At 50.1% G+C, this 18,089-nt stretch overlaps 5 protein-coding genes across 5 annotated transcripts; 3 read left to right on the forward strand and 2 right to left on the reverse strand.

Annotated features, from left to right (window-relative positions):
• Positions 1–834: 834 nt before the first annotated feature.
• N7537_001952 (uncharacterized protein) lies at positions 835–2,241 on the forward strand (the record flags this gene model as incomplete). Its single annotated transcript, XM_056893010.1, has 1 exon — positions 835–2,241. The coding sequence occupies one exon, from the start codon at positions 835–837 to the stop codon at positions 2,239–2,241; it is 1,407 nt and encodes a 468-aa protein (XP_056758005.1).
• A 1,189-nt stretch (positions 2,242–3,430) lies between these two features.
• N7537_001953 (uncharacterized protein) lies at positions 3,431–6,534 on the forward strand (the record flags this gene model as incomplete). Its single annotated transcript, XM_056893011.1, has 3 exons — positions 3,431–3,667; positions 3,741–3,839; positions 3,934–6,534. 3 exons carry the CDS (start codon positions 3,431–3,433, stop codon positions 6,532–6,534), a joined length of 2,937 nt encoding a protein of 978 aa, XP_056758006.1.
• Positions 6,535–7,626: 1,092 nt separating this feature from the next.
• Positions 7,627–9,623, reverse strand: N7537_001954 (NADP(+)-dependent, decarboxylating phosphogluconate dehydrogenase; the record flags this gene model as incomplete). The annotated part of the gene is made up of 5 exons (XM_056893012.1): positions 7,627–8,067; positions 8,132–8,560; positions 8,617–9,068; positions 9,132–9,268; positions 9,607–9,623. 5 exons carry the CDS (start codon positions 9,621–9,623, stop codon positions 7,627–7,629), a joined length of 1,476 nt encoding a protein of 491 aa, XP_056758007.1.
• A 1,108-nt stretch (positions 9,624–10,731) lies between these two features.
• N7537_001955 (RNP domain protein) lies at positions 10,732–11,796 on the forward strand (the record flags this gene model as incomplete). Its single annotated transcript, XM_056893013.1, has 1 exon — positions 10,732–11,796. The coding sequence occupies one exon, from the start codon at positions 10,732–10,734 to the stop codon at positions 11,794–11,796; it is 1,065 nt and encodes a 354-aa protein (XP_056758008.1).
• A 1,634-nt stretch (positions 11,797–13,430) lies between these two features.
• N7537_001956 (uncharacterized protein) lies at positions 13,431–18,089 on the reverse strand (the record flags this gene model as incomplete). Its single annotated transcript, XM_056893014.1, has 5 exons — positions 13,431–14,068; positions 14,124–14,774; positions 14,824–17,646; positions 17,705–17,990; positions 18,048–18,089. 5 exons carry the CDS (start codon positions 18,087–18,089, stop codon positions 13,431–13,433), a joined length of 4,440 nt encoding a protein of 1,479 aa, XP_056758009.1.

The following is an 18,089-nucleotide window of genomic DNA, read 5'->3' on the forward strand; positions in this document are numbered from 1 at the left end:
GGGAAGTGTCATCTGCCTCTCAATATCCTGCTCGGCTCAACACACGGCTTGACTCCCAATGCCGAGTATAATGAGATGAAAGCTGAAGAATGCAACCCAAGCTCTTTCATGTGAAGGAACAATATGAAGCTAACGACAGCCTCTTATGCAGGAGCCTGCTTCTTGCAAGATATCCTCCGCACAATGAGGGGTAACGCTCAGGCAATATCGGGTTAGAGCACTCGTGTGCATCAGTTGGGTCTGTCCTCATATGGAATATGGAGACAGTCGTGCTTATTATTCCGACCCGAGGCGTATCCATAACGTATCCATTGCAGAATGGGCAGGGTTCCCCAATAAAATGTCTCACTAATCGGCCTCGGATATTGCATCCAAAGTTTTTTAATGCATACCAGATGGGAAGAACTTTGTGCGGGGCTGACGCCGATCCTTCACGAGTTTGAAAATTTGTCGGGCCCCAAATTTCATCGAGAGGTTGAAGATTTTAAAGGCAGAGAGATGAGTGTATCGGATGAGTTTATTCGCAGATCTACTAATTTCATGTATTCATGCTTCTGTGGGAAAAGATATAAAGCTAACCTCACATCAGTAAGGGGGATCTGCCGGGCATCAGACAAATCATGCATTGCCCCGAACTGCTTATGGGGTCCCTCCATAAACAGGGGCGATGATCGTCGCTCTCTTCACCAGCCTCGGTAATATATCTGCATATCGATCACATTCTCAGGAAGAAGGTAAGGTATTATGTTGAGATCGTCCGAAGTACATAATGTGAAGAGCACCCCTTTCCTCGTCTAGCATCACAGCCCCGACTCTCCTATATCGAGCAGGAAAATGGCATTGTCCCTTGCGCGCATGGTGCGCCTTGCCTTGGTTGGGCTGATGGCATTCACTTCAATTGCCTCGGCGCTGCCTGCTCAGGTCCCTCGCAGCACGGTTCAGCCTCCCGCCACTGATCCGTTCTATCAACCGCCTGCTGGCTACGCATCCAAGGCGCCTGGGACAATTCTGAACCAACGTAACATCACTGCTGCGTTCTTCGGCCTCGTCCCGGTTGACGTAGAAGCCTACCAGCTGCTTTACCGCACGACTGCAGTTGATGGCTCGGCCCTTGCAACAGTTACCACAGTGTTCAAGCCAAAGAATGCTAAGCTCGATCGTTTCGTTTCCTTCGCCACGGCCTACGATAGCTCTGCATCGAAATGCCAGCCTAGTTACGCTTACCAGCTCGGTGCGCCACAGGACAGTTTGATCGCTTCGGTCGAGCTATTGATCATTGAGATTTACCTTGCTCTTGGTTACATCGTCGCTTCTCCCGACTATGAGGGACCTGATGCCGCCTTTGGACCGGGTCGTCTCGCAGGTATGGGTGTGTTGGATGGTATCCGTGCCGCGAAGAGTTTCAAGACCTTGGATCTCACAGATAACCCCATGGTTGCCGGCGTTGGCTACTCAGGCGGTTCCATTGCTACCGGCTGGGCGGCCTCTTTGCAGCCCAAGTACGCGTCAGAGCTGAACATCAAGGCCTGGGTGCAGGGTGGTACTCCCGCTAACGTTACTGGCACATTGTATCAGCTTGACAACACAGCCTTCAGTGGCTTGCTTCCCCCTGCCTTTGTTGGTCTCTCAAAACCAAGCGCTTATGGTGCCGAGCTGGCCCCTTTCATCGACAAGATCGTAACGGCAGATGGCCAAAAGATACTGGACAGCGCCGCGTCCCAATGCTTCACTGCGAATCTCGCGACTTTCTTCGAACGGTCGGTCTTTGACACTAGCTTCCAAACCCTAGGCAAGGATTTCCTCTTCGACCCGATCGCTCAGTCAGTGTTGAAGCAGAACAGCATGGCTGTGAACAAGGACGAGACCCCGACGGCACCAACATTTGTGTACCACGCCACAGATGATGAAGTCATCCCTTATGCCGATGCTAAAACTATGGTTAATTCCTGGTGCAACTGGGATGCAAACGTCAAGTTTACTACGTATGCCAGCGGTGGTCACGCGACCACTGAAATCATTGCCATTCCCGCGGCCATCCAGTTTATCCAGAATGCCTTTGCTGGCACGACCAAGAGTGGCTGCACCACGAGTACTGAGCTTGGCAATATTCTCAACCCGCTTGCTTTTGGTGCGGGGCTCGAGCCTATTCTTATAAAGCTCATTGATGCTCTGACCCATTTGGGTGATCAGGATTCGAAGGTCAAGAGCGACCCCGTTACAGTGCTCAACACAATCCTTTAAATGCTGACATTTGTTACCATTGCGCATAATGGCCATTGAGAATTTGAGCCCAACTTTGGTAGATGTTCTTGATCTATACAGATGCACGTTGGTTATAATTCGGTTTCTCACAATGTCTTTGTGTATTTCGGTCCTATTTTGGCATTCTTTCTCCATAGGAGTATATATATGTATATATTTTTCTTACAATATATAATGTTTATCATTAACAATGGGAAAGCTAGACTTTTCTGTGTACATCTATGGATATGTAGTCATTGATTTAATGATGGGGATGAAATTATGACGTTGGATCAGATAACGGTGTAACATGCCATAATAAAACATGGGGAAATCTTGAGAAGATCCTTATGAAGTAGATATAAAGTACATAGTCAGATATAACTGATATACTCATCACCTGCCCATACCTACCCCAGGCTATGTAACTATGTAAATGGGTAGATATTCTAATATCACGCCTTGTAAGTCGTGATCGGGTGCTTATCGGTTCCAGGGTACCTTGCCCGGGTATGGCGATCCTTGCGACCGTGCATGGTACCCAGTTTGTACAACAGTGGTAAAAGGGTAAGAGATACCTAAGTGGAAAAAAAAGGAAGAGAGAGAGAACAATATCCAGAAAATAGGCAGCAAACCCCCGTGTTTGCATCATCTGTGTGGCGTTCTAGGCTGACTAGGGCACTCGAGGCCTGTCGAGTCACCGGATGTGCGTCACATACGAACTATCTTCATTATCACACCCCTTCTCTCTCTTTTCTCCGCATCCTGTCTTGTTTCTCATTTCTTTCTCACAAGCTTTCTTATATTTCTCTCGCTTCACTACACCTCACACAGTGATCTCATCCAACTGCATTTACCCGTGCGGAGAAGCTCTAGATCTGCTCCGAAGGTCCCAGTCCGGAGTCACTCCCAGACCACATGCTAGCCGCCCGTTGTCTTATCGTGAATCATTCACCGTCTCAGATTCAGGAAAATCCTTAGAAGATATCATTATCCTCTTCTGTTAGCATGGCCCTCAGTCCTGGAATCATCGCTGCCCGATTGCGTTCCTGATAACAGATTCCGGCGGTGATAACACTCGTATCCAATACCTCCCTGGACCCGCTCCATCAGGGTAATACCGTTCTTACCTCTTGCTTGCATGTGTGTCGATGGTCGCTAACCACTATTTCGCAATTAGCCGCCCACCATGCATCAACATCCCCGATCATCGACGGTGCCATCTCCGGCGCCTAACTTTCCACCCAGACCGACGGCTCGGGACGACAGCAGGGAACAGGAAGCTACCCCGAGCTCCCCAACCGTCGATACGGGGTCTACTTCTGCCAGAGGGTTAGGGATAGAGCCGGGAGCTCAGCCTTCCGAGCAAGGGAGGAATGCGGCACTGTCCAAGGAGGCCCTGACCCGATTAAATCAAATAATATCGGTATCGTCATTCAGATCGCCCCTCCAATGACTTATCAGGATGGCTTATTGATGGCTAATCTAATTCACAACAGAACTATCACACAAAAGCCGCTTTGATTATCCTGCATTCACGAATTGCACTGCCTCCCTCCTATAACAAGGGCTCTGAGTCCCCTAGAGTCAACCGCTGGGTACGTTTCCATCTCGTGGTCGGATTTGCAATGCTTTTTGGAACAGTCAAGCATATGAAAGTGGCAGATGCTAACTCTATTTGTTTCGGTCCAGTTCAACGTTGAATTAGATGATACAGATGTCCTTCGGGAACCCCTGCGACCTTGGAGAACGTGCGATGCAACGGATAATCGACCACCACCCCTCGTCATCGAAACATACCTAGACACAAAAGCTCTCACAAATAATCAAAGTCTGGTGATTCTCGATGAGAATGGGAAACGTTGGGATGTGCGCGAGTCGCTCTCGGCGCTTGAGGGCGCCCGTGCAAAGCCATACCAATCGGGAAATGACGAGATTATCTTGGAGCGGTGGAGAATCGAGTTGGGAGGGTCCTCAAGCAGACCCCCGGCAGATTTGAGCTCTATCTTGCCAACTGTGTATAAGAAAAGCATTGTGCTCTTCCGATCCTTATTTACCTACTCCAAGTTCTTGCCTGCATGGAGATTCTCTAAACGCAACAAGAAGTTGCGGCAGAGTCCCGCTCTCCAGATCAAGTACCGTGTGGTAGATGGGAGCGCTACTCGTGATGAACTCTCACTGGATCACTTGACAGCTCCGTTGAGCGAGGGAAGCGAAAAAGTGGTGGACACCTACAGCTTTGGGGTCACGGAGTCGCCCGCAGGTCCCTTTTCAGTTCAAGTTACTTATCGGACGAACTGCGATTTCCGTGTTGATGACTCGGAAGCCCTGCTGAGCTCGAGATTTATGGGTGCTGACGACGAGATCTTTCGTCCATCGTTGCCTTCAGATGATGCCAACCGCCTAAATCCTGAAGTCGGTTCTGTGCCAGTGGAGAGGAGGACCGTTGAGAACCCAGATTGCACGCGTGCATACGGCAGTCTCTCAACCTTCCATCAGGTTGGCCCAACAACAGGTGCAAGTCCTATATCAGCACTTCGTGCAATGAGAGATTCGGGCGCTGGGTCTCCTTCCCCGACAGAGTCACCCAAAAGACTCCTCCCTCCTGCCAAAGTTGTTCCTTCAGGACGTGCTGCGCAAATTGCTGGAGAAGGTGGAGGCTCAAGTTTCCCACGCCGTCCCTCCATCTCATTCCAACCCTTCAAAGCTCCCCCTCTTTCTGCTTCCCCGGCTTTGGCAGACTCTCCACTAGGGGTATCACCCCGCAACATGTCTTCACGCATCCCCACAGGAACATCTGCCGATTCCCGCGTGATGCCGCCCCCTTCTTCTGCCGCTTCAGCGCGCAGACCTATAACTATTGCATCCGAACAAGCTATATCATCCTCTAATTCCGCATCCCCCAAACCTGCTCCTATCTCCCGGTATAGCAGCTCCTTTAGCCACCGACGAGGTCGCTTGTCTGCAGGGGCAAACAGACTGGAGGATGACAACTCCAGCGGCCGAGCGAGTGCGACATCATCTAATGCACAGCCCGGGTCCGGCCTACTCACGGAAGCTACAGGCACGAGTGCAGAGTCCATTCACGCCGATGACGAGAATATCTCCGAGTTTTTGAAGATGCTCGATTCGAAGAAGGATCTAATGAATTCATCCACTTGTGCATCTATTCAGCCTGGCCCTAGGCAGCCGAACCCCACCGCAGCAGCTCTTGCTCGCTTCCGAGGTATGCGAGATTCAAACGCCGCGTTGTCCGACTCGATGTCGCAGTCTATGCACATGCAGCGTTCTTCCATTTCTTCTAGCAAGCAACTGTCAGGAGTCCCACCGATGGTTGCAGGTACCTCCATCTCCACAGCTTCTTCTCCAGGGAAACCTATATCCCCGCACACTCCTCACACCCCCCACACTCCTGCTATCCGCTCTCGTTTGAGCTCGAACAGCGTTGCTGATGACATTGAAATCGACCACCGTGCAAGAATCCCCCGTATACACCACGACTCCACGCTGGAAGAACATCCCGGCACAGAAAACCTGCGAGGACCTTCCTCAACCGCAGGTGCCATTGACATCCCAACATCACCGCGGATTTTCGACCCTACTTACCGTCGCTCGAGCTCTGCAGCCGTGCGCCGGCCGATTGTTACAAGCGAAGACGATGAAATCTTCCCATTTGGCATGCGCAGCCTTAGCCTGGGTGCCGATGAGCCCCCAAATGCCACCCTAGGTGTCGCCCAACAACAGAATGAGTCCCAGAAAGCCACGCAACCCCCGGCCGAGGACCGAAGCGGCCCATCCGGCTCTACAGCGGGACCGTACCGGGAGAGTGCATCACCACACGGGCAGGTGTCTGGACCAACTAGCGCCTCAGCCTCCTCCAACCCCCATATCTACCAGCCGCGGTTCGCTAGCTCCCGCGGCCGCGGCTACTCGGGCGGACATTCCCTCAACTCAGCATCTAGTAGCTTTGCCCGGGGTGCTAACCTCGCCCCACACCTGGCTGAGCGCGACCAGGACCGCGATGGCAACGCTAGTGGAAGTAATAGTGGCAACTCTACGCTAGAGATCCGACGCGGTTCTGCACAGCGGCCAGGCACGGGTCGGACGCTATCTGGACAAGCGCCCGAGGACGACGAGCCGCTGCTCTTTGCTATGAGCGACTTCGGCGCCTCGCGGCGTAGCCTGGATGAAGGTAGACATGGCAATCACGGTGGGGCTGAATCGGCTGCTGGGTCCCGGCGTGGCAGCGGAAGACGGGGAGCAGGGCTCCCGGGCTTCCATGTTTGGTCGTGAAGGATGAGTATATGTGGGCATTTCAGCCCTATGATTCTTTATTTTGGTTTTCTATTCTATATTAACTACCTAGCTTTCCCACTCGTCCCCCCCCGCCCACCTCTCAAGTATCATTTTTATAAGGCGGTTGGGCTTCCGTTTGATTCACTTCTTGATTCTTGATCTGCTTTTAAACCATTTCTTATTTGCGCGGTTGGCTGATTTCATAGACTGAACACTCCAATCACAGATTGATTACTGCGATGTGCATAGAGATAGGGTCTTGTTATTGTTTTGTTTTGGGCGTCTTTGTTTTCTTTCTCTCTTTCTCTCTTTCTTTTTTCTTCACTTTCACTTCACTTTACTTCACTTTCGACCTTCTGGGATTGCTTTGCTCATTTAGCACATTTCCTACATGATTGATACGACTTGATGGTTTCTTGGGGACCAACGCTTTTTCTCCTTACGACTATATGATTCTTGATCTATTTGATGATGTTGGTGGTTTTTACTTGATAGAGTTAATTATCTATTTAAAAAAATTGAAAACTTGTTTGTTATCCGATTCCGCTTGAAGAGACGAACTGGAAGCAAGACAAGATCACGACCAACATACCAGCAGACAAAAAACAGCACGGTGGAAGGACAACTGAATTAGGATGAGCCTGTACGAGCAGTGGACATCGAGAACCCCGTTTCTAGGGCCGCGCTGTGGAAGGTGGCGGGGAGCAACTAGGTTAGGATTGAGAGCTGACCAGCCCTTAGGCCATGGATAACGAAAGGAAGAGAAATGGAGAGAAGAATATCTGACGATCCGGGGCATTTTGGCCCCCCGAATGAGGTTTGAACTCAGCTAGGGACTAGGAAAACAGACATCCTAGATTTAGCTAGTGACACCGAGAAGGACAGTTCTGTTTATCCACATGGCTCTGGGGCAAACTAGAGTCTTTATAAGCCCTTCACACATACATGGGCTACGAACTTGCATCAAAGAAATACGTAGAAGAGAAAAACAAGTGACTTCGTTACGGATCATGGGCATTCCATGGAGACATCTAAATACATTGAACATCCAAATTTTTTACCCTGCTAACATACCCCAACTTAACACGCTTATGCGATGTAGGTCGAGGCTGACACGTCACCACCACGGCCGGTCCAGTTAACGTGGATATCCTTGCCCTCGGGGAAAGTCTCGCTGGCGTGCTCGGGCTTGATGCGGAAAGTGTGGGCACCGAAGTAGTCACGCTGGGCCTGGAGCAGGTTGGCGGGCAGGTTCTTGGAGCGGTAACCGTCGTAGAAGCTGAGAGCAGTGGAGAAGGCGGGAGCGGGGATACCCCACAGAGCGGTCTTGCTGATCACGTTACGCCAGCCGTTCTGGGCGTTGTTAATGGCCTTGTTGAAGAAGTCGTCGAAGAGCAGGTTCTCAAGGTCGGGGTTGTTGCGGTAGGCGTTGGTGATATCCTTAAGGAAGACAGAGCGGATGATGCAACCACCGCGCCACATGAGGGCAATGGAAGGCTTGTTCAGCTTCCAGTTGTACTCCTTGGCGGCCTATATTGGGGACGAGAGTTAGAAAATGACTATCAGTAAGGCTGACAAGGATAAGAATACTCACGTTCTGGATGAGCATGAAGCCCTGGGCGTAGGAGATAATCTTGGAAGCGTACAGGGCCTGCTCAAGGTCGTCGACGAAAGCCTGCTTGTCGCCCTCGAACTTGGGAGTAGGACCGCTCAGGATGGCGCTGGCGCGGCCACGCTCATCCTTGAGAGCACTGAGACAGCGAGAGAAGACAGCCTCACCGATCAGGGTGACGGGCATGCCGAGGTCCAGAGCGTTGATGGCGGTCCACTTGCCGGTACCCTTCTGGCCAGCCTTGTCGAGGATCTTGTCAACAAGGGGAGTGCCATCGTTGTCGTTGTAGTAGAGGATATCACGGGTGATCTCGATCAGGAAGGAGTCGAGAACACCGGTGTTCCACTTGGCGAAAACATCACCAATCTCCTTGGAGGAGAGACCGACACCGCGCTTGAGGATATCGTAGGCCTAAATGATGATGTCAGTGGTTTGCCCCAGAATGTTTTGCTTGAAAGTAGCCTTACCTCACAGATCAGCTGCATGTCACCGTACTCAATACCGTTGTGAACCATCTTGACGTAGTGACCGGCACCCTCGTCACCGACCCAGTCGCAGCAGGCCTCGCCGTCGCTCTTGGCGGAGATGCTCTGGAAGATGTCCTTAATGTGGGGCCAGGCCTCCTCGTTACCACCGGGCATGAGAGAGGGTCCGTAACGGGCACCCTCCTCACCACCGGAGACACCACTGCCGACGAAGCTGATGCCCTTGCCAGTGAGGTACTGAGTGCGGCGGTTGCTGTCGGGGAAGTGGGAGTTACCACCGTCAATGATGATATCACCCTTCTCGAGGAAAGGCAGAAGGGACTCAATGAAGTCATCGACAGGCTTGCCGGCCATGACGAGGAGCATGATACGGCGGGGGCGCTTGAGCTTGGCGCAGAACTCCTGGATGGAGTGAGCACCAACGATGGACTTGCCTGATTTATCGTGAGTATTTTTGCAAAAAGTGATTGGAACCTGTTATTGTCTGTCGAGCTTACCCTTGGCCTCGTTCTCCAAGAAACGGTCAACCTTGGCGGTTGTACGGTTGTAAGCGCAAACGGTGAATCCGTGATCAGCAACGTTGAGGATCAGGTTCTGACCCATAACGGCCAGACCGATGAGACCGAAATCAGCACTAGGAGCAAAGTGCGCCGGAGCGCCGACATTGATGCCGGCGAGACGGGCGCTATCGTCAGCGATCAATGTCTCTTGTCAACAACTGGGTAAAAATCACAATGGGAACAAAAAGAAAAGAAAAGCCGTGAGCTTCCGAAAAAAAGGTCACAGACTCGGAGTAGGATAGCTCCAATGGTATCACCTTGCCCGAGCATCTATAGGGATTCAATCTTCCAAATAGAGCTAGTGCATGATGTGTGAGCGGCATTGAAGATCCATGCGCTCTGGTCTCACTCCAAGATGAAGGGATGTGTAACCACCTGGAATTGGTGAAGGGAAGGAAGAAGGTAGACTTACACAGCTTGGTCAGCCATGACGATTATATGTGAGATATGAGGGTATTGAGGAAAGTGAAGGTGAATCTAGAGAAGAGAGGAAGATGAAGAAGGAGGGGAGGGGAAGAAGAAGAAGTAGCCCCAACCGGCTGACGGAGCAACTCTTCCGTCATCTTTGGTGGGACATACCGGCGGGGGTACCATGTACCAACGGCGTTCTTACTGTCTCCGGTGTGACGCCAAGTATTAGATACAGGAGCAGAGTCGTCCGGAGTCAACCCACTCGGGTTCTGTAATTTGGAAAGCCGACCCGGTTTTCAATTCCTTATATTGCTATATGCTATGCATCTTGGATTTTTCTTTTAAACATACATGTGATTGACATTGCAGCTTTTACGTAGTACCTTGTGTAAGATAGCGGGGCATGGAGGGGTAACGTGAACTGAAGAATTCGAGATAACATACATCCTCCATAGTAGATAGGTATATTATAGGTATCAAGTAGACAATGATGAAAGAGAAACTCAGCCGAATATCCATGTAACTCATCGAAACCATCCGAATCAACCCCTATCCCACCTTGTCCACGCATCGGTGAACTGTTCTGGTAGAGTTGCGACGGAGAAATCAGTTGCCGATGCGTTCATACCCGGCTGCGTATAAGCTAGTCTGTTTTGGGATTAGAGTGGGGGTAGCAAAGCCGGCAGCGGAATGACTCAGCACGAGGGCTTGGGCACCCCGGGGCTGCCAATGTGCTTATGTCATAACTGAGTCAGGAAAGCTTGATGGAGTCATGTGACACAGCCGTCGCCAACGGCCTGGCCAGCGCATTCAGTGACAAAAAAAAGTCGTCTCTCATCTATCTTCCAATTTTCGTTAATTCCAAACTAGCATAGTCCTTGAAGACGCGCAATTTTTTTTTCTCTAGTCGTCCAGCCTTCTTACAGTGATCATTTGCAAGTCGCGCACACGTTTCGCCTCTTGCAAGTGCTCATCCTTCGGGTGCCTCTCTCAAGCGTGACGTCTGGCGAATGACTGCGGCGTCAGTCAGGCCCTGAAGGTACGTTGCGGTTGCTACTTTGCATCTAGCATTGTCGCCTCTTGCGTCTCGTTTTTCTCTCTTCCCTATTTGGATATCCCATTCATCATGTCCCTTCCACCTCCTCCAGGTCTCAAACAGACTCCCTCGTCTCTTCCGCCCCGCCCACCTCCATCCTCCAACGCCGCGCAGCCTCCCACCGCCAATCCTGCAAGCCATGGCGGTAGATCTCGACCAACCGGCTACAGCGCATTCACAGCGTTCCAGCCGCGCGCGGTAGCCTCCAGTCAACCGCATCGCGCCAACACCCACTCGGTCTCGCGTCCACCAGTCTCTGCTGCTGGATACGCAACCCCCACCAACAGCTACGTTAACCACTATCAACAACCTCAGACATACCAGAGTGGGCCTTCCTACTATGGACAACCTCAATACGCCGACAACACGTACGGCCCGACCGTCCCACACATTGCGAACCCCTTCGGATCTACGCCCAACCAGACCAACACAGGGTTCCCCCAGAATGGCAACGCCCCCGGCTTTGACGCAGAGACTGAAGCTCAAATTGCGCAGTGGCAGAGTGCCTATAACAAACCCGCTGAAGATTCCACTAAGAACCAGCCCGGTTCTGGCGTGAACACGGGAGCCGGAACCCCAACCTTCGGCCCAGGAACTCCTGTCCCGCAGCCCGAGTCACAAAAGACAGTTATTCGTTCTGGTGGTGGTGAGACATGGACCGACTCGACTCTATTGGAGTGGGACCCCGCACATTTCCGTCTTTTTGTCGGTAATCTCGCAGGCGAAGTGACGGATGAATCTCTGCTGAAGGCATTTTCTCGCTACCCATCGGTCCAGAAAGCGCGCGTCGTCCGAGAGAAACGAACCCAGAAGAGCGCAGGCTATGGCTTTATCAGCTTTAGTGATAGTGAGGACTACTTCAAAGCGGGTCGAGAAATGCAAGGCAAGTACATCGGTTCGCACCCAATCCTACTGCGCCGAGCCGTGACCGAGGTTCGCCCAGCTTCGAACCCCAAGCATGGAAAACATGGAAAGAAACAAGGCAAAGGCAAGGGTCCGAAGGGAGATAATGCCGGTGGAGCAGGTGGAAAAGTTAAGCAGGATGGTATCAAAAAGCCAGCCAAAACCAAGGGAGGATTGAAGATTCTGGGCTAAGTCCGTGGATGTAACCGACGGTTTATGCAAAGAATGATACTATTACATAGCAAGTCTAGTGATGATGCTTTTCTATTACTACATGTACTACATATATATTCCTGAATCTGAAATGGTATCAAATAAATCTATTTGCTTCGTTCTCGAGTAAATGGTATGGGTCACGTGAGTACAGGCTCTATTACAACTTGTACTTCCAAGATATTAGGTATAATAGTTCCTCGAGAGCCTTGAAATAGAGTGCTTTAATCAATTTATTGTTATTTCTAGCCTTCCTATAATGCACATATAATGTACGGAGTATTCTGGGTACCTAGCCACAGTATGGGGTTAGTATGTCCATTGAGTTCCCCAGCCCCTCTAAAAGCACATGGCTGGGAGAAAAAAAAAAGTCCAGTTTAAAACCATTCACATTCCAGCTGACCCAATCTTCTTTATCTCTTCTTTCTCACATTCTTGCGATCTATAATCCCCTTTTCCTTGAAAAAAGGAGAGTTGCGTGTTGCGAAAAGAGCCAGCCCGACAAGGCTGTATACATCAGTGTATACAAATCCCACCCAACGCATTGCTGCCCACCTGTACACGGTCTACCACGTTGAACTCCACGCCCTTGTTTTGATCTTGCCTATCCTCATATCGGCTTGACAACAATCGAAGCTCCTTACACATCTCACCGAATCATTTACCTCTCTACCACGATCTGCTGGTAGTCTCCACCCAACATGGTTCAGCGCAATATCACCATCGCGATTATCATTATCGTCCTCTTCCTTCTCCTTGCAATGGCTGGATTTGCGATCTGGGCGGTAAATAACCACGTCTCATTCTTCTCTAAGAAGAAGGAGGCCGATGCGGAGAGTGCGGATGGGTGATAAGGCAGGGTGGCAGCAATAAACACTGCACCCTTGACTTTGGCCTCTCTTGGTCTCGCTTTTACAGACTTTGATTGCCTCTTCTTCGAAACATGCACACGTACATACGATCACACACAAACATCCATGACCACGACATTTTCTGCGACACGATACCCCTTTTGTTGGCATACAACACTATCTGCCACGATGACGAGCTCCGTTACGAGTCTTTTACGTTGAAACACGCCTTCTTTGTACAATTGTTGGCGATTGAAAGCAATCAGTACATATGTTGCTTTCGGTGTAAATTTTTTTTTTTTTTGTTTTTCTTTTTTGGGGATTCTTTTTGGTGGGGAGTTGTTTTTTTTTCCTGTCTTTTTCTTTCTTGGGTGTATTTGATGACTTCATTTGGTGCACATTCTTTGCCTTGAGAACTTCATGTTGGATATTCCTATTTGACAGTTTGAAAATTTCGTTAGTTGACAAAGTATCGAAGTATCGATCTAATTTGCACGTATTTCCAAAGCCGTATAATTAAGTAGTGAATGCCTAAAACGGTGTTCCAAGGACAGCAGAGGTAAAGATATATCCATCGATGGTATGGTTTCAAACATCTCGATTTTGATAAGTATACACAATAAACAAGGGTAATTCAATTGCACTGCCTCCGGGGGTATACACATGTACCCAAGCTATATAGGTAATAAAACATCCCACCACCGAGAAAGCCTTAAAGATACATGAGATTCCGCATAACGCCCCAGTAACAAGATATCTCGCTCAAAAAACATAACTCAAAAGCTCTTGTCCGCGAAGAGCGGTTGCGACATGCCAAGGCAGTGTGTTATTTTGTACACTGCATATGCCCTTGGCCCGGGCAAGACAGCCCAGGTCCCGATACATACTTAAGGTATCTTTCAGGACATTATCGTGGGATGGGGGAGGACGTGGGGAATAGATGAGATTGACAGAGATTGCAAACACGCCGTCGCCATCAGTAGCGCCTTTGCGGCGAAGGAGATACCCGCTGGACAGGGCGGGTCGGAATTCGGTGAGGTGTGGGGAGCTGTTGAGTCGGTGGGATAAGATGGCTAGCCAGGAGTCGTCACAGATATCAGTGAGGACAGCTTCTGAATCTGTTTCAAACGACATTTCCGTTGGCGTGGGGGCATTGTAGGCGGCGGGGCCAGCGCTGGTTGGTGTGGCTGCATTGCCTGATTGTTCGGGGGATGCAACACTGGCACTCGGATTAGGAGTCGAGACAGGGGTAGATGAAGACAGTATGTTCAGCATAGCCATTGATATGGGGGGAACTGGTGGCTCAAGAATCAAGTCGGGGGCAGTGTTGACAGCCAGGATGGTCAATTCCAACGACCCAGGTCTTAACTTATTGTGCTGGTCTGCAAGACTAGCCCATGCTGTGAATATGTTAGCAATTTTACCCGCCATATCAGAGAAGACAATAAGCAATACCTTCAACCTCATCGGTTTCTATAGGCTCGGTGGTCACCAGCTGCACTTTCCATCGAGCTTGGAATTTATCCATAATGTGTTTCGTCGTAGCCCAGATTTCATTCCTTACCTCGGAAACCGGTCTCGCACCACTCGACTGACGATACCGCAGGCAGTAAGACGTGGTTCTTTGTATAGAACCTGACAAATCAGACCATGCCACCGATATCCAGCGTTGATCAAGACTTTTCGAGTAGGCAATGTGAAGACTACGTCCATCTTGAAGCGGCGAGGATCTTTCAGGGGCAAGTCGGAAACTAATAGCCCTTGGAAGAGCTTCAGCCAGAAGCATTGGTGGTGCGCAGAGCAGGGGGTTCATATCCGCATCATTTGGGCGACATCGACTGTAGACTTCGAGAGCCAAGTTCAAATAATCCGTCTCAGGAGGTATAACCATCGTTTCGCTCGACATGACGAACTCCAGTGGAATTATCTGCAGAACAAGCTCGTTAGAGATTCGAGTCTGTCTTCGTTCAGAACCAGCTACCAATTGCTGGAAAAGATGCCAGAAGGCGGAACAAATGTCTGCTAGTGCCGCAGCGTGCGTGAATGGGTTGATGATATAGACAACATTGTTTTCAGTACTCGCTGGGGATTGTGAGAGCTCAGAGCCTTTGGAACTGTTAGTCAAAGTACGTAACCGCTAGAAAAAAACACGTACCAAGCTGCTCGCATGTTCTCTTTAATACCTGCATCATAGATTCATAACTAGATGTTTCAGATTTCCATGGCCTCAGTCCGTCTTCAAATGCCACAGAATCGTCTCCCCTGGTATGGGTTCCAAGACTGCAACTTTGGTATAGAAGACCAAACCGTGTCAAGAACACATCTGCTGCTTTTGACGCGACTTGTGGGTGAATACAGTAAGCAGATATGTTCTTTGGACCATGAGCAGGCTCGAGACCAAACGTCTCCCAAAAGGATACAGCTGGGGGAAGAGCCTCTAAGTATTCTTTGCCTCGACGCACACGTATGTGGGGCGCGGATAACTTTGAAATGAAGCTTTTCGGGGTCTCTTTGGGGGGCGGCGGATGTTGTGGCGGTTGCTGCTGTGGTTGGTTCTCAAAAAATTCATCCTGTAGTGATGTATATCTTTTAAAGTCCATTTTCGAGGTTTCACCCAAGAGCGTTGTGTCGTCGAGGGCTTGTAGTGACAAAGTCTCGCTCTCGAGGTCAAAAAGACCAATTTGGCCATCAAGTGGATGCTTGAGGGAGGACTGTGTGATTTGGTCAACCAGAAGTTGGGCAATTTCAAGTTGACCTTCACGGCGAAGAAGCACAGGGAGTTGTTGAGGTGGAAAAGCAGAGAAATAACCAGTTAACGTCCAATCGGAAAAATTAGCTAGAAAATTACCCAGGAACGTAGAGTTCTCGGCTGCGTATGTGGGACTTGCTTCTGTGACAGGCAATGACTTCTCTTGGGATGCAATCGAGATTATATCAGATTCCGAAGGAGCTCGTTTCCGCTTCAAAGAGGGGATTGAGGGCATGGCTGCCGGCGTTGGTACATGCTCCGACATGGTCTCGATACTGTCGTCGCTGCTGTCACTGCTCACCGAGGCTGATCGTAGACCATTTTCTGACTGGGTCAGAGATAAACTGGGTTTGTTGCATTCTTTCGAGGAGCCAGGTGCGTTGGCGCTGCTTCGCCCGCGGTGAGGCATGCCAATCGTGGGTATAGTAGATGTCTGATTTAACGTGTCCAACGAGCCACCACTGGAGAACCAGAATTTGCCAGCTGCTCCGTACTTCTGATCCCAATCACCAAGTTTCTTTTCGAATTCCACTGGATGGTAATGCCCTTGGCCCCGGGTATCTGAAGACTGTTTATGATCGTCTGCCTCGGGCCCTGGGAACAATATCTTTTTCACTTCTACTGGGCTCAAGGGCGGGCTGATTGTTTGACCTGCGCGATCCATTGGTGAATGAGCTGGCTCTTCGGGGGCCGTGGGCTCTTCAGATAACCGTTGGGTTTCGTGATGTATGGGAGAGGCGTGTGCCTCATGTGTTTCGATATGAGTTGGGATCCCTTGTGGCTGATTGGGAGAGGGCTCCGCATCAATCATTGTCCCGGCCTCCGGTTCGCTCGGAGGATGGAAAGCTTCAAGGGCTTCATCTGCATCCTCTACAAGAGAGTTGCCCTCCATGCCATCGAAATCAGGGTCATCAAAAAAGCTGAAATCCGCGTCGGTGATACCTTTCGACCCGAAATCTCTTTCGTTCATTTCCCCAAAGAGATCTTCTTCGTCGCTTGCATCATATCGGCCAGTGCCAACTCCATCACCACTATTCTGAACGGGCGATATTTCAGCTCTTGGTGCGTTCCTTTTTGAACTTCGTTGGGTTGCATGGGGTAGTCCGAAGTCAGTATCATCGGCAAAAGCCTCGGAAGGGTTCGGATTGTTCAATCCGACTGCTGCAGCTCCATCTGGGGGAGTTGGATAAACAAGATTCGCGCTTTGCAAATCGGGATATTGCGAAATTCGGGATAAACTCTCTATGCTTTCCAGAGGTTCAGCCTTGGGTGGCGACGGCATTTCTTGGTCTTTTGGTTGTGAGTCTTGGGTGATTGGAGTGTTTTGAGCAGTATGGGAAATGTGATCTAGCTTGAGAGAGCTCGCCGTTGTGGACCATCGTTCTGCAAAATCTAGGGGTTCATCAAGAAGTGAAGTTTGAGCCCCAGAAGAGAAATTCGATGAGCTAGCCCTTCTGAAGCAAAATCTCGCTGGCCATAGCATGCGTTTCAGCGGCAGTGCAGATTGACTATCATCACTCTGTCGCCATGCCTCTCCAGCAAGCCTCGCGAAAAATGGTTCCCAAACTTCCACTTCAACCCAAGGTTCTTCATCAATTGAGCCAACATGCAACCCAAAATTCCGCAGCCACTGCACAACATCCAATTTCCACTGTGATCTTTTTGCAGACAGATTCCCAGGGGGAGGGTAGCCTAGAGACGGAGCGTTTGACGAGTCAATATTAGCCGTGACAAGCTTAGCGATAGTCCCGTTCGGGCATAGCCAAAGATCAATTCCAGGCTGCACATCGATTCTTCCGGAAATGTCCTCGCGTGGACTGCACAGTCGTGTTATACCCGTTTGGGATATACTCTGGGCGGAAACAGTTATTGTTCCACTCATAGTTAACTGAATGTTGAGTGTAGTCAAACAAGAAGTGGAGAGAATGTTGTCATTGTTGATATGGGGACTTTCGTATCCCGACTTTTCGGCGGCAGTGAAAAGGGTGCGTGATCCGAGGGGTAGAGCAGCATGGCGTCGAATCAACTGGAGGCCGATTGAGCCAGTGACAGCAGATATAAAAGAGGCATAAATGGCCGCTGAGCTGCTATAACCATCATGACGCCGAGATGACGGCTGGCCCTGATGTGGCCGTGGCTGCCCAGCGGGTTGGGTACCGTGCTGACTCTGGTTGTCGGACGACAGCCCTTTCACTAGATCAAGCGAGGAGACACTTCCCAATGCAGATACTATTGTAATAAGATTAAAAAGGTCTGAAATACCTCAGTGAGCTGTCCATAGACATACCTTTCAAAGTTGTTGTGCCGACGACGATCCTATTTGACTCGGCGTCACCTCCCCTCACATACAAAGGTTTCAGGCTTTCGAACTCGGGAGTGGGGGAGAACACCCAAAGCCCTAGGCGCCTTGGGCACGAGGCCAGACAATTCAATCCTCTCAACCGAGCCTCTAAATCTTTGAGACGACTTAAGTGCTTGAGAATAGTGTAGCCATTGGCGGGGCTCTCTTGTGGATTATTTGTGATACCAGCTTCTTCTGTGTATATTCTCCAGTAAATATTGGAGAATCCATCCTGATATGACGCGTCAGCACAGACGCGAAATGTACTGTAAATATTACGATAACTCACAATAAGATGTATGTTGGTGTTTGCGCCGCCAGGGAAGTCCAT

The sequence above is a fragment of the Penicillium hordei genome (genome assembly GCF_028827395.1).
Source record: "Penicillium hordei strain IBT 12815 chromosome Unknown utg000001l_segment0_segment0, whole genome shotgun sequence".
In the NCBI taxonomy this organism is placed as follows: domain Eukaryota; kingdom Fungi; phylum Ascomycota; class Eurotiomycetes; order Eurotiales; family Aspergillaceae; genus Penicillium; species Penicillium hordei.